General features: G+C 36.2%; 1 protein-coding gene across 1 annotated transcript in view; it reads left to right on the top strand.

Annotated features, from left to right (window-relative positions):
- MTA1-like (metastasis associated 1-like) overlaps positions 1 to 16,962 on the top strand; it is a 67,024-nt gene that overhangs the window by 25,871 nt on the left and 24,191 nt on the right. The window contains exons 7-12 of the mRNA XM_089092369.1: positions 2,430 to 2,618; positions 6,109 to 6,242; positions 8,662 to 8,850; positions 10,766 to 10,949; positions 15,722 to 15,947; positions 16,511 to 16,753. Coding sequence (XP_088948495.1) covers positions 2,430 to 2,618; positions 6,109 to 6,242; positions 8,662 to 8,850; positions 10,766 to 10,949; positions 15,722 to 15,947; positions 16,511 to 16,753 — 1,165 coding nt within the window. The remainder of the gene's footprint in view (positions 1 to 2,429; positions 2,619 to 6,108; positions 6,243 to 8,661; positions 8,851 to 10,765; positions 10,950 to 15,721; positions 15,948 to 16,510; positions 16,754 to 16,962) is intronic.

Here is a 16,962-nt window from a genome sequence, read left to right as displayed (position 1 = left end):
TTCCTCCTCAAAAACATATTTTCAAACTGGAAATCAACTACGCTGAACAAAATGGTTATCTCAAAATTTTGATTGGATGTGTTTGGGGGAATGATGGGCGTGGAGGGGGGCTAGCTACCCTCAAATCACTTTCAACTATTTAAAAGGGCACTATACCTATCAATTCCCAGTCGAATGAGTCTTTCCTGAAGTGTTTACGACAACACCTGCTCTACAAACCTTACATTCGCCCGGGGCCTAACTTAAAACCCTTGACCTGAGGGTTCTGGGGGAGTATCCTCCTCAAAAACATATTTTTTCTCTGGAAATCAACTACGTTAAACAAAATGAATATCTCAAAATTTTGATTGGATGTGTTTGGGGAAATGATGGGCGTGGGGGGGGGGGGGCTAGTTGCCCTCCAAACACTTTTGACTATTAAAAAGGGCACTATCCCTTGAATTTCAATTCGAATGAGCCATTTTTGAAGTTTCTACGACAACGCCTTCTATGAAAACCTTATATGCCTCCAGGGAATAAATTAAAACTCTTGCCCTGAGGGTTGTGCGGGAGTGTCCTCCTCAAAAATATATTTACTGTCTGGAAATCAACTACGCTGAACAAAATGGCTATCTGAAAATTTTTATTGGTTATGTTTGGGGAAATGAGGGGGGTGGGGGGGGGGACGGGGGCTAGTTCCACTCCAATCACTTTCGACTATTAAAAATGGCACTAGCCCTTTAATTTCAAATCGAATGAGCATGTTTTGAAGTTACTACGACAACGCCTTCTATAAAAACCTTATATGCCCCCAGGGCATAACTTAAAACCCTTGCCCTGAGGGTTGTGGGGGATTATCCTCCTCAAAAATATATTTTCTACCTGGAAATCAACTACGCTGAACAAAATGGTTATCTCAAAAGTGTGATTGGATGTGTTTGGGGGAATGATGGGCGTGGGGGGGGCTAGTTGCCCTCAAATCATTTTCGACTATTAAAAAGGGCACTAGCCCTTTAATTTACACTCGAATGAGCCTTTTTTGAAGTTTCTACGACAAAGCCTTCTATAAAAACCTTATATGCCCCCAGGGCATAACTTAAAACCCTTACCCTGAGGGTTGTGGGGGAGTATCCTCCTCAAAAATATTTTTTCTATCTGGAAATCAACTACGCTGAACAAAATGGCTATCTGAAAATTTTGATTCGATGTGTTTGGGGAAATGATGGGCGTGGGGGTGGGGCTAGTTACACTCCAATCACTTTCGACTATTAAAAAGGGCAAAGCTCTTTAATTTCTAAACGAATGAGCCTGTTTTGAAGTTTCTACGACAACGCCTTCTATAAAAACCTTATATGCCCCCAGGGCAAAACTTAAAACCCTTGCCATGAGGGTTGTGGGGGAGTATCCTCCTCAAAAATATATTTTCTATCAGGAAATCAACTACGCTGAACAAAATGGCTATCTCAGAAGTTCGAGTGGATGTGTTTGGGGGAATGATTGGCGTAGGGGGGGGGGGGCTAGGTGCCCTCCAATCATTATTAACTATTGAAAGGGCGCGAGAACTCTTGATTTCCAATCGAATGAGCCCCCTTTGAAGTTTCTACGGCAACCCCTTCCAATTGAAGTGCCTCTGGGAAAAAAAATAATAAATGATAATAAATAATAAAACATTGGAGCCGTATGGCCTTTACTATAGGCAACGCTACAGCGTTGCCTCTGACAAGCATCGGTTTTACGACTTATTTCTCTGAAATTTGTTCCCGAGATATGCCTAACTTTTTTATATACATAAGCTCCCCGAGGGGTATATTATTATCGAATTTATCGTTGAGAAGGCACGAATAGAAAGACCAGTAATTTGTGACATACCCTACTTTATTAATATATGTTTTTCAGGAATGATATAAGAAGTCCCATTTTTGGTGCCATAGGACTTTTCATCATGGAGTTGTCAAGACAAATTTATAAGATAAACATAAGCATTGGCTTGCAAACGAGCCCTTAAACAGTTCCTAGAATATTCTAGGGCCACGCTGGCGTCAAAGAAGAAAAAAAGACACATTAGTGGTACACACGGTAAAATATGATTGTCTTGGGGTTTCAAAATGGGGAGCTGAAAACCTTTGATTAAAGTTTTTGACCATGATGATTCCAATGGTGGACTCTTCATTCTGATCTGCCGCCATCTGATCTGTGCCACAAATTAGTTTTCACAGTAGACGTTTACTATTATCCACAATTAGTTTGACAACGTTATCCACAATTAGTTTGACAACATTCAGCTGTAATTGCGACCCAGTGACAAAAGAGTGTGATTTTAGACCTGTACTTTACAGGATTTCTTGGGATATCCTTTGAACTAATCTTAGAGGATTCTTCTGCGCCTGTCTTTGTGCAGTAACGATAACTATTATTATATGAAATAAACTAATGAAGTTCTTAAATTTCAGGAACATGCCCTAGATATTTTGCATAAGCATGGTTATGATATGGGTGCTGCTTGTGGAGCACTGGTCCCCGCTGGTGGACCGATTCTTTGCCGTGATGAGATTGAGGAATGGTCATCTGCGGAGGCAGCTCTATTTGAAGAGGCAATGGAAAAATATGGAAAAGATTTCATTGAAATAAGACAAGACTTTGTAAATTTTTTGTCTTTTATTTTTCTCTTTTATTGACCATTTAATTTTCGCTGTAAGATTGATTTTAGACTTGATGTAATTCATCATTTCTGTTTGCTTGGTAAAAGTAATTCGAGTCTGTAACTTTGTGTGACAGATTTTTTTTTTTTTTTTTATCCTTAACTATTCATTAAAAAAAAAAAAAAATAAATAGCAACAATAAAACAAGCAAAACTAAAGCTATACAATAAGACAAACTGTAAACGGACATAAATTACTTTGAATCGATAAAAAAAAACCTGAAATTAGCATTTGTTTCCGTCATTTGTTTACATAATCAATGGATAAACCATTCCTTAATCCTTCAGTTCAAAATGCTGTATCAACAGACTAAATAGATTACTCAAACTTGGTTCAAAGACGAATTTTAGTATTTTATCCTGAAATGATCAAAACATTCCATGTCTAGTAGCTTCTTTTGGTCTGAGCTTATTGAAAACATTCCTGGATGATTTGGTTAAAAAAAAAGTTTTGGGCCTATTTCTGGGTGTACAGATTTAATTTCTTTTGTTTAAGCCCCTTGAGTCATGGACTTTCCAAGGTAAGTTTCAAGTTGTTCCCGGAAAAAAAGTAATGGCTCTCTTTCTCGCCCTTTTCTCTTTAACCAGTATTTTTTTTCAAATTTTTGTTTTGTGCATTGTTCTTGCTTAAATATGAGGTTCAACTTGACCGGGAAATAAATTTTTGTGAACCATTTTTGGGCCACTTTTCGGTAAGCTCTTGCTTCCCTGGGAATTCTTAGGTTCCTAAGACTTTGTTTGCACATTAGAGTATATTTAACCAAGGGACCTGCAGATGCCAATTTCAAGTTGTTCGTGAAAAAAGTTTTGTTGGTCCATTTTTGGTTCAAACAAATAATTTTTCAATTCCTTTTTGTCCGTTGAAGTCTCCTTGGCCGTAGAATTTACGGATATAGGTTTAAAATGGATTGAAAAAGAGTTTTCTGCCTATTTTCAGACCACTTTGGTGGATGCTCGTAAATTTTTGTGCCTTAGGATCTAATCGGTCAAAGGAATCATGGATGTAGTAAGGTTCAATCAGTTCAGAGAAAAAAAAAAATGATTGGCCTGTTTTTTGGCCCTATTTTCGGGTGAATTATATTTTTTCTTGTGCTTGCGATTTCTCTTGGGTCAATGACATATGTATAAAACTTTCGAGCTGGTTGGATAGAAAAGCATTTTTGCAAATTTTCATGGGCCTCGGGCCCCAGACTTTTTTTTGTAAATTAGAGCTCCCTTAGCCTAGAAAACTTAAGGATATAAGTTTCAAGTGTGTTCGAAGAAAGGGTTTTGACACTATTGGGCAACATTATCGGTGAACAAATACGTTTTAGTCATATTTTTTTGTGCACTTATTTTCAGGCTCTCTGAAGTCCCATCACCCCCATCGCCAATCCAAGTTAAAAAAAAAAAAAAATCGAGGTCATTGTAGCCCAGAGAACTCTTGTAAATTTCAAGCTGTACGAATAATAAAGCTTTTTGGTCTGATTTTGGGGTGCTTGTGCCCATGACTTAAAAATTTGTTTCATACTAAGGCCCCTGGCCCAGAGATATTTTGGCCCAAAGTTTTTAGATAAGTTTTTGGCCAGTCTTTGGACCTCTTAACACTCCCCTCTAAATAAACTGAGGTCTTCTTAGCCCAAAGAACAGCCCTTAAAATTTTCAAGCCGGTAGGACTGCCTAGATCAAACATGCGTGACCAATTTTTCAACTTCTTTAATTTAAGGCCATATATCTGCGTGGTCACATCATCCCCAGAAGCATATTTTATTGACCTTTTGACTATTCTGTGCCAAAAGACTATCGAAAAGTTTTGTCCCAATTCCAGAGTATATAGAGGTGCCCGGGGCAATAAGGGTGGGATGGCTGGATGGTCCTCAATCACTTTAGGTTCCTAAAAAGGCGCTATAGCTTTCAATTTATATTCAAATGAACGTCTCCCTAGTGTCTAAGATAACCCCCTTTCATTTGAAGTGGCGAGAAAGAACTAATGCATGGGAAACACTTGGGTCTTTACTAAGCAAACACTGGCTCTTTGACTATGATAATTTCAAAGGAGTTTATGAGCATATGAAAAGTGCCTTAGAAGCCGTTCTCAATTACAGCCTTTGGGAGTTGACAGAATTTTATCCAGCACTGTTGGAATATGGAAACGGTTTCTAAGATGTAATTATATTCTGCTTGACAAAAATTTCGGTTGTCTCGGGTATGTTAATGGCATTTGTCGACACCCGAAATCCAGCGAATATAAAATCTTAAGCTTCAAAAAATAAAGTTGATGGGCTTATAATCTTTTGTGATACGGACAAATAGTCCACTTTTTGATTATATAGGTTTACATAACAAACGTTCATCACTGCTTCTTTACTAAAAATCAACGTCCTAATCTCTTTTGGCTGTAGGTCATATGCTGCTCAACTTCCATGCTGTACTAGCAAAGATTTTTGGACATCTATTCCTCCGTCTCAATTTCTCTTATCCCTGCTCTATTTTTAAATTCTGAAAATTCCCTCTTAAATCGAATTACCATTCATTGATATGATTCATTGCGGCATTGCTATAATTACAAAGCCAACAAAAAAAGAAAAATGCATTTCTTGTAGTCTCCTGTGCTCTCGCACCTCTGTGGCCTTTTTTGTTTCTGAGCTTTAATTTAATATAGGAATAATCCTGAAGGAAATAACAACTATTGACCTTACCATACCCGGAATTTTTTAGGGGGGAGGGGCGGTCTCAGTGCATTTTTTTTTTTTTTTTTTTTTTTTTTTTTTTTTTTTTTGTGTGTGCTGAGAATGTTATTTTTCTAGATCCTCCTTTTATAAGCGTCGTGACGTTTGTTTCTGATTGGAAGAAAGTTTATCTACTTAAAAATGCATTTCTTGTAGTCTCCTGTGCTCTCGCACCTCTGTGGCCTTTTTTGTTTCTGAGCTTTAATTTAATATAGGAATAATCCCGAAGGAAATAACAACTATTGACCTTACCATACCCGGAATTTTTTAGGGGGGAGGGGCGGTCTCAGTGCATTTTTTTTTTTTTTTTTTTTTTTTTTTTTTTTTTTTTTTTTTTTGCTGAGAATATTATTTTTCTAGATCCTCCTTTTATAAGCGTCGTGACGTTTGTTTCTGATTGGAAGAAAGTTTATCTACTTAAAAATGCATTTCTTGTAGTCTCCTGTGCTCTCGCACCTCTGTGGCCTTTTTTGTTTCTGAGCTTTAATTTAACATAGGAATAATCCTGAAGGAAATAACAACTATTGACTATTTTTTTTTTATTTTTTTTTTTTTTTGCTGAGAATTTTATTTTTCTAGATCCTCCTTTTATAAGCCTCGTGACGTTTGTTTCTGATTGGAAGAAAGTTTATCTACTTAAGATTTTTGTTAAAGGATAAACTGCTGTACTGCTGTTAAAGGATAAACTGCTGTGAACCATTAATATGCTACTATTTCTTATAGCTTCCTTGGAAAACAGTGAAAAACGTCGTGGAATATTATTACATGTGGAAAACTACTGACCGGTATGTCCAGCAAAAAAGAGGAAAGGCTGTGGAAGCAGAGTCGAAATTGAAACAAGTCTATATACCTACATAGTAAGGCTCATTTTATCGCAAATCGTTTACTCGGCATTTTGAGAAAAGTTTGGGAATATCTTAAACTTGATTTTACTGTTGCAACTTAGCAATTGGCAAAAATTAGTGATTTTACAGATTGCCAAAGATTGTCCTTGTCGGCCAACCGTCCAGGGTCAAACAAAAAGCAGGTCATCCCGAATGGGTTGGGAGGATGTCATAAGACAAGATTTAAGGGAAATAGGAACGTCTTAGGAGGGTATAAAGAGGGAGGCTTTGAATAGATTGGAATGGAGGAGTGTGTGTAGCTGTGTTGGCCTCAGGTGGCTTGGTGCTCCAGTGAGTTAAGAGGAGTACTAGTACTAGTAGTGGTAATTTCACATTCCAAAGTATTAGGATGGAAAATAATCGATCGCTTCCTTGGTATTATGGCCGAGTATAAAGCTAGATCCAAAAAGTGAGGATGGGTTGTAGGTTTGTTATCCTGTGGCCCGGGTTGGAGTCTAGATGACAAGTAGATATGATTTTACATACTTAAAAGTAAGTTGCTAATTAAGTTTTATCTAAGGGTAAAATAAGGAATGATTGAAGATAATTGCAGTTATTGGACCTGTCCAGTAGCCAAATCGATTTCTATGAAACTTATTCAGAAAAATTTCGACATACAGGTAAATTATTTGTTTTGCTACTAATGCACTCGTGATGTCTGAGAGAAACGAGCCAAAACTGTTGATGTTTGCATACTCTTAGTTTGTTCATATTAGCTGTAAATATGATTTAGTATGTGATGCTGCTCAAAATGTTTTATTGTAAATGAATCTTCAGTTTTTCAAAATATTTTTACGAATATATAATATAAGCAAAATCATCGAAGAAAATGTATGCACCAGTCGCCTACTCTAAATGATAAAAAAATGTACTTGAGTATTTGGTTTTGAAAATCCCCCATACAGGAACCCATGTTGACATTGTGTAAACGTGAGTATGAAACTATATATTACTTTCATTCCAAAAGTTTTACTCCTACGGTACAATCAGCACGGATAGGAGTATCCCATACACCAGAAGTTTTGAAAGTGTGGGATGCGACCCTCCGTGGGGCGGGGGGGATGTAAGGAAATTTTAAAAATCAACATTGTATTGGTAGGACAGAAAAGATTTGTGGAATTCGCGTAATAATAATCATTTCCTGTACAGTGTATACAATTTTGGTATATTTATACATCACATACAGGCAGCAACAATAAGCACGATCTATAAGAAGTTTGTTGCTTTATCGATAAACCAGCATTAAATTTATGACTGACTATTAAAAAATTTTTATGACGGAGGCGCAGATCTGGGGCTGACCGAAGGGGGATGGCGTGGCCTGAAAAGTTTGAGAACCTCTGCCTTAGACATTAGATTATGGTTTTTAACCTAGAGCTCAAAAGACGCCACAAAACTTAAAAGAAAACAGATACACAAAACAAAAATATTTAAACTTACTTTAAACATTCAAAACGATTAGATAGATCAGAAAATCAATGAAAAAGCTTTTTGGAGTTTTCTGGCTATGATACAGACTTACTACATAGACCATCAGATGCGTACTTTTGCTCAGTTAGTTGACCCTCTCATGTTTCTCAACAAATCGTTGCTTGTTTTTTTTTCGTGATTTTGGAAAACTCGTACATTGAAAGACAGTTTTAACCCCCCCCCCCCGCTCAAAGGTGTTTCTCCCAATTCGAGCTGCTTTGTTCTGAGTGGAAGATTTAAAATCAGCTGGAATTTTTCTCTTGCAAATGGCCATTGTATTTTCTCCAAATGAATTGGCATCGGTGAATAGCTATAATCAAGTACGTGCAATAGTTCTAGTGTTGAAAAGGGCTTATGTATAGTTCACTTCTGGGTCCGTAATTTCTTTCCAACTGCAGCCCTGCACGTCAATCGAAGAAGAATTAAACGACTTCACTACCTTATGATTTCAAAATTTAACGGGAAATTATTAAGATTAGAATTGAATTTAGCAACCTTTCTCCTCCAATGGAGGAATAAAGATGACGAATTTGTTGTTCTTGTGGATTCTGCAGAGAACCCCCTTGGAACATCCCATAGTCCAGTCTCCTTTTTTATTAATTTTGATTTATTCTACATGAATTAAAAATCTATCATTAAACTCTTTTGTCTCACCCTCCCCTTTTCAATGGCATTGTTTCTTTTTACCTTATTAATTAAAATGTAGTGTAGGAACTATTTACAAACTCATGAAATGCCAAAGTTTAAATATTTGATTGTGTGAGTTTTACTGCATAGGCCTATAATGAAAATGAATAAGTTTGCACGGTGAGGGGGAATTCATAAATTTCTTAAAAGTATTTTACCGGCCACGGAATCTGTTTTGCTTACCTAGTCTCGTTGGAAAGTAAATTTAGCAGATTAAAAACCAAAAATTTTGTAGCTTCGATCATACAAAAGGAAACCCAGCCGTACTTCTTCAGAAAGCAATGACCAATGGTAGTGGTGAACCCGCGAATGGAGTTAAGGCATGTGAGTCTTGTGGTACTACGGTTTCTCCTCATTGGTTTGCATGGGGCGTTGCCAACGCTGCTTGTCAACTTTGCATTGGTTGCTGGGACTATTGGAAGAGGTAGATAACTTGTTTTCTCATTTGTTTCTAAGCTGTCCTCGCATGAGAAAAGGGCAAAAATTCGAACAAAAAAAAGAATAGTAAAACAGCAAAGAATATTTACGTGAGGAGGAACTATTAGTTGAAGTCCAATCTACGTTTGATGTTCTGCATATTATCAACCACGGATTTCCTATAACTTTATAGTTTTCACTGTTCATTAAAAGCAAATTTTCTTCATACGTACCAACTCTTGTTACTCTTCCTGCCATTCAGCCAAACAAGGGTAATCGTGGTATAATTTTGAGAAGAAGTTGTTATTTTTAGTTCAATTTATTCTGAGAAAATGCCAAATATAAACTTCTGCTAGCAATCTTCAATATGAAGCATGAAAAGGGAAATAAATGCAAAGAAAAAGAAAGAAAATGATAAGAAAAATTTATTTAATGCTCAAAACTATAAAAAACTTGAAAATAGAACTTTATTTGTTAAAAAAATATCTTACTTCCAAAAGTTCTCCGTAAAACAGAACATTCAAAAGCAAGTGTGAAAATGTTCAGTTGGTGATGATAATGAAGAAATATCTTCTCTTCCAAGTGCCGATTAATTTCCGGCAATTAGTTTTCCTGAAAGGTTGAAGTCAAAGAAGCAAAGCGAATGAAAATACAAATTTTTGTAAATTATTTAAAGTAAACATCTCAAATTTTTGCAATAATTTCATTGATACTTTGAATTCTAGAGTCCCATGGACTCTTTTTGTGACAAATCCTATGTTTTTAAGGCAAAGTTTAGAAGAGATGCAAAGTTAAACCTATATTTAATGCCCTAATTTAGCAAAAACTTATGTTATTTTCATTAGTTTCTCTGTCTAAAGCTGAAAGAAAAACTTTTTGTAAGGTTTCAATATTTTAAAGACTAAAGAAAAACGTAAAAAAAATAATTTAAAAAAACAAGGTTTTTTTTATGAAAGTAAAGAGCGAAATTGAAACTTAAAACGGACACAAATTACTGCTTCATGGTTTACGCAATATACATTTGAAAATGTTTCAAATAAACAGGCTCGTGATATTTCCCTATATTTGAAGAATTCTGGAAAACTATCGCTTTACTGAAAACTAAGCTTTCTTGAGTTTTCTTTTAGAGACTTAAAATTTTGTCTTAAAATTTATTGATTCCGTGGCCGGTAAAATACTATTAAGAAATTTATGAATTATTCTTTTATTTTCCGCTGACCACTTAAGTGTTTTCCTGTTTATATTTCTGTTTTGTTAGGTGGGTTATGCTTTTTCAATAAAGTGCTAGTTTTTCAGAATCCTAAAAATATAGGGATGTATCGCGAGTTTTTTTTTTCTTTTTTTTTCAAAAATATGTTGCATAACCGCGAAGCAATAATTTTTGTCTGTTTTAAGATTCAGCTTCTCTCTTTACTTTCATGAGAAAAGCTTTGTTCTTTTAAACTATACAATACAAAGACAACTTTGCCCTACAAGGTAGGGCAGGGCTTCGTCCCTCCTTTATGCAAATTATTCCGATGTTAAGGACGGGGGGGGGGGGGCTGAAGTTGAAGGAAACTAGTAATTTTAAGTATAATAGAGGATGCTCGTTTTACTAGTATTATACTTTACTAGGATAGTAGAGGCATTGTGATTGGAGAAGAGTAGAAACTTGAATTGAAATAAGTTTTTAAATTTTTTCATGATTTTAAATTTCTTTTCAACTGATTTTTTTTAATTGATTTTTTTTTAATAATAATAAACAAAAACCAAAGCACCCCTCGTTAGATTGAATGCTTGATACACACGAGGGCACATAAGGGCACTCAATCTACAAACATATTGATGGCGGGGAAATAATTTTTCTTTTATTTCCTCCTCTCTCCATCTCTCTTTCTCTCAATTTCTTTTTCTCTTTCTCAACTTATTAGACTAAATTACAGGTATAGTGGACTTTTGACACCATCGAAGCTTGATGTTGGAGTCGAAATAGATATCCCTGATCTGAGTGGACAAGAAAATTATTCTTGTACTGACTGTAAGCTTAGCTTCAATCGTGCAGACCGATTAGCTTCTCATCTGAATGCTCACAGACAATTTAAATGTACAGTCCAAGGATGTTTTAAGGTATTTCTTATTGCTGAAATTTCCCTGATTCTGTGTCCTACCTGCTATAGCTGGCTTTGTTTATCGCCAAATCTAGATATTGCACCGAAACCCGAAAATACTTTTATTTGAAAAATCATAGGCTGATCCATGAAAATGCCGTAATTGCATTGATTTTTCAGAGTGGTGAAAACAGTCGTTAATCTATTTAAGATAATTACTCTTTTGAATAGGGTGTAATTAGATAGGCCAATATGCAGAAGCCTTGTTGTCCTGGTTGAAATTTTAAATGTTAAAATGTTACATATTTTCTCATATTTGGATTCTACATGAAAAATGAACCATAATTTGGCAAAAATCAATTTAAGAAATGCTCTATTTAAAAGTAATAGCACTTGAAAGTTGTAGTAAAAAGGAGTAAGGGACCTTTTGTGATTTTGTGATACTTCAAGCTCACTTGTAAGTTTGAAATTCCTGTTATATTTTATTAAACTGTTATAGGGCAATAGTTAAAAAACGAATTACGCTTCATTTTTGTGCCAAATCTAGGCATACTATGCTTTTTAGTAATTTATTTTATGAAATTGGAATAGACTACCTAAGCCCCATTTAAAAAGTTACTGTATATTATGTGATTTTGAAGCTTCTTTATTTCAAGTCCGATAAGCCATGGATCACAAGCGATCTCAAACAAATGATCAAGATGAGGTGCAAGCTGCACAGTTCCGGACAAATAGCCGCGGCGGCGAAACTTAGAAATCGAATCGTGGCCGTCAATCGTTTCAAGTGAAGAAATTATGTTCGGGAAAAGGTAGTAACCCTTGTCCAAAGTAGCAGTCGGAAGTGGCATTCCACAGTGAAACAAATGACTGGCAAGTCAGTTAACAGTGAGCTAAAAATACCCAAGCCTGACGGATCTCAAATGTGCGCTTCAGACGTAAACGAGTTCTTTGCTGGCATTTGTACCACCTACCCCTCAATTACAGAGGCCGAACTGGTTGATCTCTTAGTCGATTGTGAAACTGACGAAATAAAACAGTTTACCGAATTTGCTGTTTTTAAAGAACTTCAAAAACTAAAACCGAATTGATCTTCCTACCCTGGTGAGTTGCCGGTCAAACTTATTCGTGAATATGCCTTGTTTTTAGCCAGACCATTGGCATCGATTATCAATCAGTGCTTCAGTGAACAAACCTTTCCTGATGCTTGGAAGCGGGCCTATGTTCGCGTAATACCCAAAGTTAAAGGACCTAAGACATGTGATCAGTTAAGACCTATTTCGATCACACCGAACTTTGCTAAAGTTGCAGAATTTTTCGTGTATCGTGAACTTCTCACGGACATTTCACCGTCACTTGACCCCTTCCAGTATGGTTGCTTGAAGGGATGCAGCACGTCTGTTTATTTAGTACGGCTTTATCACCTAGTAGTTGAATGGTTGGAGTTTGAAAGCTCGTTTGTAGATTTACTTCTGGTAGACTACCGAAAGGCATTTGATTTGATTAAGCACCCTCTTGCCGCCCAGAATCTCAAGTCAATAGGTGCCCGTAAGCACATCCTCCGATCGGTAATTGATTTCTTACGTTACAGGTATCAAAAAGTGTACACCCTTTTCCCCGGTGATATTGAATCGGACTGGGTGGACATTACATGTGGGGCCCATCCCGATCCCAAATTAGCAGCTCTTCTTTTCCTGGCTGTTATCAACTATGTACTTTCTGACTTTGACGATCGTTTTAAATTCGTCGATGATTTGTCTGCGCTTCTTAAATACCACATAAAGGATTCGCAAGCTGTAGCCCAGTTCGATCCAAATTTTTTCGATCAGTTTAAATCACAGTGTACTGCCAACAGTCTTCAAATTAATGAAAATAAATCAAAGGTTTTGAGGTTCAACCCACTTAAACGCGATTTTACCTACCCCGCGACTTGGTTCCCTTCTGCTTCGTGTGCGACTATCTTGGGTGTCACCTGTAGTGTGGACTGTTCGTTCTCTATTCATGTACAAGAGCTGGTTAAGACGGGACATTATGCTATGCGGACACTGGTGGCGATGCGCCGCCTAGGTTTTCCAGTGTATCAGCTGAAAACAGCGTACCTCACTTTTATTCGACCCATCCTTGAATATGCGTGTCCCGTCTGGGGCCCAAAAGTTCATCACATAGATTACTTAAGTGATGATTTGGAGGGGATCCAGAAAAGAGCTGTAAAGATCATTCTTTGCGACAAATATGTAGATTACAGCTCCGCTCTGAAGTCACTTGAAATACCAAGCCTTCGCGATCGCCGTTTTCAGCTGATGATTCGTTTTGGCCAGTTTTTATTGTCTAGGCCTGTACATAGGACAATATTACCACCTAAAATGCCTGTTCGCGCAAATACCAGAAGCAAAAGCAAACTTATGCCCGTCTCGTGCCGCACAAACAGACTTAGTAACTCCTTTGTTCCTTTTTTTACAAGTTCTTTTAATAAAATGTAGAGAAGTGTTTTCATGTAAAAAAGTTTTCATGTAAAAAACAGCGCCTTTTAGTGCATTTTTTTTAATGTGTCTATGACAGCTGTTTCTCATTAAAATGATTCTGATTCTGATTCAATAAATATTAGTCAATATATATATATATATATATATATATATATATATATATATATATATATATATATATATATATATATATATATATATATATATATATATATATATATATATATATATATATATATATATATATATATATATATATATATATATATATATATATATATATGTATATATATATATGTTAATGAAAAAAAAAATCATTCAGTAAACCACCATTTACCAAAGAATATAGGGAAGTAAATTTGGAACACTTATAATATCAGTTTTTTTTTTTTTTGTTCTATTCTCTGTTTTTGAAAGTGCTTTTCTGACTGCGATTTTTGCCTTTTTCATTGAAACAGGCACAGCACAATGTTGTCTTATGAAACGTGCATGTAAACTTGCAACTTCTTTTCCATACGAATATTTTATGCCGAGATATTCATCTCCATACACAGAAGTATTGATAGTATTTTAAGAAGTTATGTTGTGCCAGGGAAGTGTTTAGAGAACAATGCTGAACAAAGTTGAGCACAATTGTTTGGTCAGCATTGTTGAGCACTATTGTTTGGTCTGTTTCGTAGTTTCTTAATCATAGTTTTGTTTTGCATCTGTTTTCTTTGTTTTAGTAATCGTTACTTTTGTCGAATAAATAGATTATAATTAAGTGGGAAATGAATTCTTAAATTAGCTCTATTGTATCTTTGTTTTCTTTTAGTTCTATTTATTTTAAAAAAAAAAGAAATAAATCGTCATTAAGTGGGAACTATTCCGTTCCCCAGTATGAAATTCTACCATATTGGGATTTTAATATAACACTAATTCTTTTAATTTTTTGAGGGAAGGTACGTACTCTAAAGTCGTCTTCACTCTCCTCCGGCACACTAAGTGCCTCATTTTGGCGCTTCATTATTTTTGCCAAATCTTGGCAGCACAAAATTTGAACCCGATCATTTTCTATCTTGAGATAACAAGGGGGACCATGTTTTACAGGATTATTTGCACTCCGAGGTGGAATGTCAAGTACCGTATCTCGTTTTTTATACAGGGCGGCGTTGCCTCTCCATTTTGCCTATGGGCCGTCATTCCTCTTTTCATGTATAAACTCAAAAGTGTGTTTGAACTGGTGTTGTTAGTTGGAATGAAAGTTGGTTGAGTCCCGACTGTTCCTTTGAGAATACCCCAATCATGCAGGCAAATTCTTTAAAAGCTACCTGTGTATTTACTCCATCCCACCCCTTTTCTCTTGATTCTTGAGCTAGGATGCTCAGTGTCCTTAAAGAAATCAACATGGAATCAACATTGACGCTCCTTTCACAGGGGATAAATTAAACTTCTTACTACTTCCACCATAAAATGACGCCCCCCCTCGGTAATTAGAATGGCAGACTGAGGAAATTGCCTATATTTTGTTGAAGATGAATATATCAGTGGAAGAATAACAACATTTCAAAATATCGCTTGTTATCCCATAGTTCCGTCAATATTATACTTTTTAGATGTCACCCTTTTTTTTGAAAGCCATACGATTTTTGCTTACAAATTTACCATAAAGTTTTATTTTTTTTTTTTTTTTTTTTTTAATAGCCATCTTCCTGAATCGCCGATAGATCTTGAAACTGCTAGTAATGGGTTGAATGAACGACTTTACCGAGATTTTGAGAGTTATGGAGGCTTGGTGTCAAGGCAGATGGGATGCACATATGATGGCTGACTGCTTTCAAGCTATATAGCGAGAATATCTGCTGATTGCAGAAAAAACTGTAGTCGAAAATTTGTGCCTTAATAAATTTTTTTTACCGGGCAGTAGCCCGGTAAAAAAAATAAATAAATCAAAACTTAGTATTTGTAGGAACAGCATTTAATGTGTAGTTGCTATAAATATTCTTTGCTTTTCATTGCTAACAGCATATTTGATAGGTTCCCTTTTATTTGCGTTCACATAGATATTTTATACGACTTCAAACAAAGAGAGGTTGTATTCTGGCTTACAAAATTGACCGAAAAGGAAAAAAAAATATTTGTTTTTGGATTCAGAGGCTAAAAGTTAAATACAAATAAGTCGAAGATTCAAGTCAACGATATTTCTACACAATCTGAAATTTGCCAGGTTTTTTCGAAAAATTGGAGAAACCTTGCATATTTTGTGGAAACTCAATGTGTCTTTATTGTTAAATGAATTCTGTCGTGAATACTTGTGGCTGTATTATTATAGGACTTTCGTTTGCGAAGCCATCTCATGAGACATTGTCTACAAGCTCATGGCATAACAATGAGGTCGTCGTCTCCACGTCCTGCGGTGAAGACGCGGTCAGCATTCCTCTTATCAACTACGCCACTTTGCCGTCTGGCGCGTCGGTTGTGTAAGGGCTCGCTGAACACTCGTAAAGCTGGAAGAACTCCATTTTTGCCGCTGCCTATTCCCGCCATTAAACAAGAAAGTAAGTTTTGTCTATATTTTTAGCTTAAAAGAATGAGTTCCGCTTGTTGATTATATTAATGCTAATCTTTTAAGGGATTTATTATCCTTTTTTCACCGCTTTACTAAAATATTCAGTGCTGTGACTTTTTTTTAGATTCTGTGTGTTCAGAAAGTGCCTTGCGTGTGGTTGTATGTTTAAGTGCTTGTGTTTTAATAGCCTCTAGGTTTTGCTGGAAATGTACGACGTTTTGTTTATTTTAATATAAACTTTGCAGATCAACATTTTAATATTTTACGGTAGTTCTCTCAAAAGAGAACAACAATTTCCTGGGGAAGAAAACAAGAAAAAAAAAGTTCAAGCTGAAACTTGTTTGAAGGTATTGTAGCTTTGATAGTTTAGGCTAAGTCTAGTTGGCTTTTGTTGGTGATTTGACTGCAATTGAAAGGCATTTTCAGAATAAGGAGGGAGGTTGGAAGGGAAAGGGGATTAAACGCCGACTCACTGCCAAAGATAACCGTTTGAAGGTTTGAACAAAAAATAGCAATAATACCACTCTAAATGTCTAAATGTCTTTTAAATAGGTCAGTACCGACTAAATGGGAAGAGCATGCCTGATTTGCAGGATCAATGGAGAACTCTCATTTGGTCCAAGCGGTTTCGTAAAATACGTCATCGAGGGGGCAAGATTCTAAGCGAACTTGCCATTCGATTAGCACGAGGGCACACAAGTCCAGCCCCACAAGAATGGCTTAAACTGCCCCCTCGTGGAGAACGGGCCAGATCTGATAAAGTATTAGCGATGCAAATACCAACAAGGACCATCGGTAAGTGCATAACTAAGTTTAATATGAGTAGTAACGTAAAAAATCGTATTTTGTACAAATCAGAAAATGTATTTTATTGGCAGATCATTTACAGCTGTTTGCTAAATTTGGAATATTAGGATCTCTTTCTCCCCGTCCCCCCCTCTCGCTCTCTCTCCCTCTCTATCTTTCTCTTCTCTCTCTCTCTCTCTCTCTCTCTCTTTTCTCTC

The sequence above is a fragment of the Artemia sp. Qi Xiang Cuo genome, chromosome 7, assembly GCF_049724085.1.
Source record: "Artemia sp. Qi Xiang Cuo chromosome 7, ASM4972408v1, whole genome shotgun sequence".
NCBI lineage: Eukaryota > Metazoa > Arthropoda > Branchiopoda > Anostraca > Artemiidae > Artemia > Artemia sp. Qi Xiang Cuo.
The sequence above is the reverse complement of the archived record's forward strand: the minus strand, read 5'-3'. Positions and strand labels throughout refer to the sequence as shown.